We start from the raw sequence: 9,115 nt of genomic DNA, 5'->3' as shown, positions 1-9,115 counted from the left end.
TTTAGCGATAAGCGAGTTTGGTGCAACCGAACGAAACCGAAACTGAGCTTAAGTTCCCGGTTAAGCTCCGCTTTGCGTTAAGCGACGTCGGTGCAACCGGCCCTCAAAAACATTTCTCCCGCGGTATTATAATAATTTCGTCTTCCATTACGTATAGCAGTCTTGAGTGTCCTCGAGTAATTTTTCAAAAAAAAAAAAACAACTTGTGGTTCAAGTCGTCGTTTGAAACATGGGAGAAGCGCGTTAGTAAGGGCGTGCCTCCGTCCGCTTCCTTCTCAGGTGGGGGCGGCGGGAGTTCGGAGCCTTCGTCGGCGGCGGCCGCGGCGGCAGCGGCGGCAGCGGCGGCGCAGGACGCCAGCGGCATCCGTCGCTACCGGACGGCCTTCAGCCGAGAGCAACTGGCCCGGCTGGAGAAGGAGTTCTGCAGGGAGAACTACGTGTCCAGGCCACGGAGGTGCGAGCTGGCCGCCTCGCTCAACCTGCCGGAGAGCACCATCAAGGTACCTGTATGCTCACAACTGTTCTTAAGGAACGCAGCACACGGCGAGCCTCTTATCGTCGCTCCTCGGTCAGTACACCGCTCCGATGACTCCGATAACGGCACCCGATACTCCGCCGCCGCCTTTGCGCGTGCATCATATCGTTATCGAGGGTGTCGGGGGGTTTTAGAACGGTCTACTAAAGCTCTAATGAGACTGAAATATACCGAAGAGCAAATATCGAAGGAAGAAAGAGCACGATGATTAGATGCAAAGCCCTGTGTCTTTTTTAATCTTTAAGTGACTACAAGTAGATAAGTAGACGCACAAGAAATAAATAAATAAAAAAAAACTCCGCTCAATAAAACAAAAACAAAATGCATAGTGTCTAATTTTTAGAGTCCTTAGGCGGAAATTTGTCGACGTCGCGAAAATGGTGCGTGTGCACCGAGTGACTCATAGTATTTCTGAATCTATTCTTTCGTATCGTGGAAAACAAAATGTTACGTTCATGTTGTAAAACTGTGACTGCCGCATGAAGAGGTTTACGGGCCTGGTCAAGCTGTTAGTACTGCTTTTAGCCCCTAGTCGTTTCCGGGAAGTTTTCTGGAAAAATAAAATGAATTAAATGAAATTGAACTGTTCACGCAAATGTACTGTTGTGTAAAATAATTTTTTGGTGGTTTTATCGGGTCACCGCACCTTCCGAGCGTGCTTTCAAGCACGCTCCCGGAGCAGTATCGTGCGTTCCAAAACGAATTGCCACTAAGCACGGTAGTACGGTACAGCTAAGGTAGTAGGGCATATAAAGTTCAGACAAAAAGAGTCGATGCCTTATTTTTATATGTCCGAGGCATTTTATTGTGAGTCTCATCGAGTAGAAAAAGTGCGAGGTCACGGCACGCTTTTTTTTTTAACACTGGATTACTGGATTAACATAGATATGGTGTTGTTGTCACAACATTGTGCACTTACTCAACAAGAATATGAAAAAAAAAAAAAAAAAAACCTTGGAATTTGGTTGTGTGGGCGCACGACTATCAATATCCTGACAAATAAATAAGAAAACACTGCGCATCAGCGTTGTATGCTTCCTGTCGGGTTGGATATGTGGTCCCTGCTTGAGCACGGTTGGTGTCTTGCCAGAGGCTGTGAGTACCTGCCAGACACCGCTAGAGTGGTTTTTATTTACGACTCTGTGGTTTCGCCATTTCGCTGGTTGACACCGCTCTTGGGGCGCTGTCCTCTTTGTGCGGCAGCGGCGCATGGCATATTGTTGCTCATTTTCATTCCCAAGAAATGCTATGATCCAATGATAAATGTATGTCCGTGCGTGCGTGCGTGCGTGTGTGCGTGTTTCCTCTAATGTCACGCACGTTCTCTTTTTTTTTTTTTTTTCTGGCGTCGTTTACGTTGATTTAGACGTCATGTACACTGCGCGGCACTGTTAGCGTGAACACGACCTTAACGGGTTTTTTTTTCGCATTTTAATTTGAAAGGGTGCTACTGACAAGCATCGAAATTTACCACTTAGGTTATAGTCAACGGCAAAGATTGGAACGGAAGGGAGGAGTTTTATTTGTCGCCTCGGCGCCTTGTTGAGCTCCGAGCGTGCTCGCGCAGCCAAAGCACGACCGAAGGCAACGGACGCGTGCTGGAAGTCGGGCCTTCGAAAGAGACGCCATGCCGTTGTCACCGTGTCAACGGCTGTATGTACTTAAGTGAGCGCTTTCTACCGCTCAATACACTAGTGCTGTTGTCAGTTCTTTAAAACTGAAGGAAAAATAACGAAAACCGGTGACGGCTTGTTCGCGAATAGCGTTGCCGTGTGCACGTGTCCTTCATTTGGTGAGTTTTTTTTATCACTCCAAAACAGAGCTATATTTTTGGTGCTTTTTTTTAGGTTTTTTGGGGGATATGTTATTTGCCGTCGTTATGTATAATATAAGTTCGGTCACCGGTAATTCGTTTCTTTCTAAGCTGCGAAGATTCCTGCTAGGCTCTTCCAGAAAGATTTTCTTTGGACCCAATCCGCCTCATCGATGGCGGAATTCGACATACATATTGCACCATTAAAATGGCGAATGCATCGTATGCTCTCTTTGGTGCACTCGTTGACCTCGATAGCCATGTTCCTCGCTCTTGCGCCAATACACATATGACAACCGGATGTTCATTTACCACCCTTTATACACGTTAGGGGAATGCCTCCATGGTACAGAGAGGAACTAGAAAGGGAAAAACAGAGGTCAACCTAGGCTAATGTTTCTAGTTTGTTACTCTGTGTGAGGATATAGGTACGGGGAACTGAAACAAGCAAAACATAAAGGGAGAAGACACGGCATCAACACAGGCAGAAACGGGGGCATGCTGCTTTGGAACTTCAGACTTGAGGCTGGCTCTGCTCTGCAAAGAATGGGACTAGAATTACTTGTATACGTACTGATAGCGATAGCCATTGTGTGAGGGGAAAAACAGTGCGTGCTGCAATGCAGGCGGAAAAGCTCAGTTCGCGTCTCGTCTTTTGGAGTACTGGCCTTGTTTGGCAGAGTGGATTGCGATCACGTGTCCAATCTTTGAGCCAGCTGGTGTAGTACTTGCTGAACGCTAAACAAAGTATGATGTGTGCTGCCTTAGCGACACACAGAGTTGCGCGAATGTCCTCAGCAGGCACGTAGCCGGGGGGAGGCCCATGGGGCCCGGGACCCCTCCGAAATCTTATTTTGATGGAACCTTTTCTCCCCCTCCCCCTCAAACAGCATTTTGTCATGGGCGGCGGCCCCCCCCCCCCCCCCCCCCCCCCCCTTGAACCAAAATCCTGGCTACGTGCCTGTTCCTCAGTATCACCAAATGTTCCATAGCTCTGCTGTGGACGTACATAGGACACATTTGCCGCCTGTTGCTGCCTGTTCACTCGTCTAGTGGCACGATTCCACAACTTGCCCGAGTCTGCCACGCACGAAACCTACATCATCCTATCTCACGTCTTGTTCCAGGTGTGGTTCCAGAACCGACGCATGAAGGACAAGCGACAGCGCATGGCCCTGGCCTGGCCGTATGCGGACCCGCACTTCGCCGCCTACATGCTCAACGCGGCCGCGGCGGCCGCAGCCTCCGGTGCGGGCGCGTACGCCTACCCGCTGCCGGCCGGCGCCGCCGTGCCCTTCCCGTACTACACGGCAGCCGCCCTGTCCTCCCTGGGGCGGTACCACCCGTACACCGCCGCTCCGCCGCCACGACCGCCGTCGCCATCGTTGCTGGTGTCCGCGAGCCCCTTCGCCAGGATTCCTGGGGAGCCGTCGCAGAGTCCCTGTGCCTGCCCCTATGTGGGCTACCCCACCAGCGCTCCGCTGCCCGCCACGAACACCCTCCAGGCGGCCAGGTCACCTCACTCCAGGGGATCCACGGAGCCCATCACAGCGAGCTTGGAGACGACAAAACCCAGTCTGTTCCGGCCCTTCAAAACGGACGCTGAGAAAGCCTGACTGACCTCGTAACTGGTGTCTAGTCGAAATAGCTTGAGAACATGATGACTCGATCGAGAGGTGCGCGGTGACGCGATGCGTGCTGGTTCTGACCCCTTAACCGTGGGTTCGTGGGAAGGCAGCTGCTGTGCGGCGTTCGTCAGCCGAGATTGATGCTGGTGGTGAACGACGTCCTTGCTTCAGACAGCCAGCCAGCCAAGACGTATCTTCAACGACGGTGATAGGAAGGTGGACCTCAAGAGCCCCACTACCAGGGCACTGGTGCATGAGACTTCACACGACCCCTGTTTTGGCATCGGACATCGATCGTCTTCTATATGAACAGAAATCGGCAGCGTCGGTTGGACGTCTTCAAAACGAATGACCGTGCTGGAAGCGTCACCTGCTGGTCGAGATGCGTCACAGAGGCATCCTCTGCCCGAGTGCTGGACGTGCTGTGTATCGTGTCGTTGTAAACAATGTGTACCTGTGAACTGAATTTCAACTGCTGGAAACAGTTGTCACAGCGTTAGGACAAAGTGATCTTCGATATTGTTCGCGAATCCAGGAAAGCCCTCGTGCCCGTCTTCGTGGTAACTGGCTGAACTATAAAAAAAATGAAAACTGCAAGTATGGCTTGATTTTCTTTCTGAAATGTGTTTAGTGGTGCGATGAGAGAGAGAGAGAGAGAAAAAGAGAAATCACAGTAAATTTGATGCGAAATAACTAAGAATTAACCAGTGAGAGCGTTAATATGCGCCTAAACAACGCATTTCACCCGAATGTATACTCTAAAATCAAGACCGCCAGACCTTGGGTTTGGCAGCCCTCCAATCGATCATTCGTAGGCAAACCGTCCCTTCCTGAGTTCTCTCCGATATTGAGAGTTGAACAGAGAGTCAATAGCGTTTGCAGAAACAATTGAAAAGTAGAACTGCACTTTGTTACTTTGGTATACGCGCTTGTTACACGCTGCTGTCAGTCATTTTCTCACCTCCCCTCGTTTTATCCGTGTCTTTTAAGCAGTCCTTAGGAATTCAGCACATAACCGAGCAAAAATTTCTGCAAAGTACCACGATTCGCGTTGCTCTACTTGGTGTTTTCAAAAGTCGTTGAACTCCGAGGCCGACTGCGAAGCCATTAGGAGTGCCATAACACATAATCGAAAGTCTAGAGTGCGTCAGGTTTAGAACGAAGAAGCGATCGCCGCTTTCCTTGCTTTTATCGCGTAATTAAAAGGCTGTCCCAAAACTACTCAGGTGGTAGAAAGTGATTTCTTGAGGCACCAAGCTAGGAGGTGAGATTTAGTGCTCATCAATCCCTCCCCCCCCCCCCCCCCCCCCTTTCCTGTGGAATGCGAAAACACGAAGATTTTGCGCTCGCTCTGTGTCGTGCAGTGTGCATAAAAAAATCATACTTTGTTTTTTACTGAGATAACTAAAGTTTATGGTTATAGACATTCATCACTGGCAATTTGGAGTAATATTAAGTTAAACAATAAATATTACGTTATATATGAAATTACGTTTATCACACTTTGTTCCCATTACGTAAATATAGGCACGCAGTAAAGTGTACTAACAGCTGAAAGTGCAGCATTATCAGTATTGCCGTGTGCATGATCGAGAAGATACGCTTCGCTGTTTATCTAGAACAGTGGTTCTCAATCACTGATTTTTCGCGGACCCCTTGTGGATCTCCGGGGATGATGGAGGACCCATTTCGGGGTGAGGGGAACGGAATGTATAAGTTAATTATGATAATGATTTAATAAATGCGTATGCAGTAACTGAGAGCTGGTTGAAGTATATAGACTTCTCTCATTGGCATACACACGAGAAAACTCGCCCGAAAATTGGAACGTTTCTTCTCAGTGGCAGGCAGGGCTTGGGGACCCTAGAATGCCTTTGCGGACCCCCATTTGAGAACCACTGATCTAGAAGATCCAAGTACACTCTTACCCCAAGCGTAAACTATAAGGAGGCCTGAATGACCTTGCCTATAGTCACCCTAGCTGTTTCGCGAACATTCTATAGGTCGTATAGATGTGGAGCATAGCGGATAAAGAGCCAAGCGCCGTATTGCCGATTCATTCAGTGATTCTCTCTAGCGACAGCCAGCTGTTACGCCGACGAACCGTCGCTTGCCTCTGCCGCCGCCGCCGTCGCCGCTCGCTGCTGCTTTCTCGACGTGTGTTCCCTTTTTAATTTTCCTTTCGTTTTCTCTTGCCTCATCATCTGTCATTCGTGACAATATATATAAAAGACATTTTTGAGGGTCTAGGCAATTTTTAACTTCGACAGAGTACTTCCAAGATGTCAAAAATGAAATGATCATAAGCGCCAAATAATCGATTAAACTTTCTGTGTTAATTTTTTTAACCAACCCGTAAAGAAGAATGAAAATTAAAACCACGAGCCCTAGTCAACCCTTGTCTCAAAATCAACCATATCATTGTAGACATATCTTGTTGTAACGACCTATTAAAAATTGGATGTCAGTTTATTCTTTAAGAAATGTCACCTTCTATTGCCAATGTTGAAAGGCTCTTTGGCCCGTCTATCGCACATATATAATTAGTAAGGCTGTGTAGTGATCGTGAATTTTGAACGGTTAATTGGTGACCATGAATCGACTAATTAATCAGTTAGTCGCTCCGGTATGAAGGCTTACAGGATTAATAATTTGCGAAATTATACATACACCATTGCACAAGTTTTGGGAACACGAGGGATGTGATTTCAAAAGCCTTAGCGGTGTGAGAACAGTACGTCTAAATTAAGACATTTCATTTCTTTTTTTGCATACAATAAAATATTATGGAGTAGTGCGTGTAGCAGAACCAGTGGAGAGGGCAGAAAGTAATGTATACAGCTTTTTACCGATGGCAAGCGCTACTTACGTTACCGAAAAAGTGTGAGATACGGCGCAAACTTTTAAAGACGATCTTTACATCAGGTTAAAGTAAATTATTATCCTGGACTACTTTTCCCCTACGATTATATTAAACTATAAGCTCGCGGTTGTGTACTTTGAAAATACGGCGTCCCAGACGAGTAAATAAGAATGTCGACAGTGCTGAGATTCTGGGTGTTTATTTTGACATTGACGAAGACGATATGGCCTTGTGGCCCCAAAGAAAGTTTATTTTCGGAAGATCGTCCGATTGATAAATTGGGCGGCGATTAATGTGTTAATCAGTTTAGCGTATTTACATTCGCTGATTTTCAAATCCTCTTAATGTATGAAAATAGGAAAGACGGACAGTGTCTGTCCTTGAACCTTGTCTCTTTCGGAAGCGTTTACAAGTACTCGGCGCACGTGGGCAAGCACGCTGGCAACGCGTCCTACCGGTCGCCATAAAGTTATGTGGCTGGCTAGTGACCATGCTCCGGTGTTCAACCCAATCGCCACAAGAGGAAGAAATTTAATAAAACTTAATAAATTAAACAAAAAAATTTAAAAAGATAGTTAATATCAAAATGTAAGGGTGCAAACGAGCTGGTCTGCGTTGCACATGGTTGAAAAAAAACCGAGATTGCGGGTAAACGACACAACACTAAAAACTCTCTAGAGACTTTTTAGTGTTGTGTCGTTTACCCGCAGACTCAAGGTTTTTTCAACCATAGTAAATATCAGTCAGCATAGAGCACCGACTGAAAATTGCCCATAGAAACAACCAAACATACCAGCGTTTTGACAAAAAAAAATAAAAAAAGAACAAAATGAACTACTTTTTTTTGTCACGATTAGGCTTATAAACCCTATGTGCATAGTAAGGGAACGTATTGATTTAACGGAATTTTATTATAGGCAGCCGGCAACGGCCAGGCGGCGCCAGCAGGGTGAGTGTGCACGGTTATACCCTATCTCGTTCTAACTTAGCAAACGGCGAACGATAAGCCCCACATTGCTTGCCGAAGGCTTCGAAATGCGCGACGTATACGAACGCAACGCACACATATTGGAGCATGACGCAGCGAAAAGCCTAAAGCCTGGTTCAGACAGTTGCGTTTGACTGCGTTTGATTGCGTTGCGGCTGCGAGAAACCAGGACTCCCTGCTGCTTATATCGCGTGCCAAGATGATTCCTTCAATTGGATTCCGCGCTTCATACGAAGCACAGATGTGCCGGTGTATCGCTTTCGGTCCTCGACGCAACGCAGTCAAACGCACTCAAACGCAAGTGTCTGAACTGGCCTTAATACTTCTTCGGAGTTGAGGCGCGCTCCGGTGATACGCAGTCACGTTCCGATTGACCCGCCAGGGCCGTAGCTTTCGCTCTACTAGCACGTTACGCGATCACGGCTTCCTGGGATACCCAGTATTTCTCGCTTCGGACACTAGACTCAGCGGCGCCACCAGAGTAATAGTTCACGTTTGAACAATGCAACCGCCTCTCCCAGGGGTACCCAATACTTCTTGCGTCAGTCGCTAGATGGCGCCAAACCAAACAGCATTGCAGGTTGCCTATTGACAAGTCATCCGGGTGCTAAGAGCTCCCCGATTCACGATGAAACAAAAATATTACACAGGCGCAAACATCTCAGCGTATCTTCACAAAACGAGCTCGTTATTCCCTTAAAGTCTGGATGAGAGCGCGTTGGTTACGCGATTCTCAAGTTTAGGCACAAAAAACATAAACGGGCGGACAGAGGAGATTTGTCAGTCGTGAATCATGTCTTTCAGTTCGTTCATATACTAGCATGAACTCCGGGATACCGAAGCGCGCGACGCACGTTCTTCGGGATCTCGCAAGTCATGATGCCAGTATCACCCTAAATGCGTTAGCTCATTATCTTTTTTTTTGATGGCTAGAAATAGATAATGTTGAAGAAAACGACCTCAGGTCAAGCGCCATCTACGGCTAACAACGAGCCGTGGTCCCTAAGGCGGCATTTTTCAAACCCCTCCGATGACACCTCATCATCGCCAAACTGCTGCATCGCCCAACAATCTCAAAATTTCAAATGACGCCGCAAACAGGCGACCTCTTCCCGACCTCGTCTAACTGCTTCCACCCTCCGGTGGTGGGAAGGGAACCAAGGAAACGTTCGAGTCTTCCCAGAGAAACAGCTAAGCAGCAATCCCTGCTTGGCTTCCCAACTCCTTCGGCCCTAAGCGCTTAACAAGCCCTAATCGAAGATGGAACCGTAGCGACTCGAAAGAAGAT

The 9,115-nt window shown here is 47.6% G+C and overlaps 1 protein-coding gene across 1 annotated transcript; it reads left to right on the top strand.

Moving 5' to 3' along the window:
- The first annotated feature begins 285 nt into the window (after positions 1-285).
- Positions 286-4,573, top strand: LOC8023995 (segmentation protein even-skipped). The gene is made up of 2 exons (XM_029990953.4): positions 286-500; positions 3,476-4,573. The coding sequence occupies exon 2, from the start codon at positions 3,497-3,499 to the stop codon at positions 3,962-3,964; it is 468 nt and encodes a 155-aa protein (XP_029846813.3). The 5' UTR covers positions 286-500; positions 3,476-3,496; the 3' UTR covers positions 3,965-4,573.
- The last annotated feature ends 4,542 nt before the right edge of the window (positions 4,574-9,115 follow it).

This window comes from Ixodes scapularis, unplaced genomic scaffold (genome assembly GCF_016920785.2).
Source record: "Ixodes scapularis isolate PalLabHiFi unplaced genomic scaffold, ASM1692078v2 PGA_scaffold0__279_contigs__length_252992795, whole genome shotgun sequence".
NCBI lineage: Eukaryota > Metazoa > Arthropoda > Arachnida > Ixodida > Ixodidae > Ixodes > Ixodes scapularis.
The sequence above is the reverse complement of the archived record's forward strand: the minus strand, read 5'-3'. Positions and strand labels throughout refer to the sequence as shown.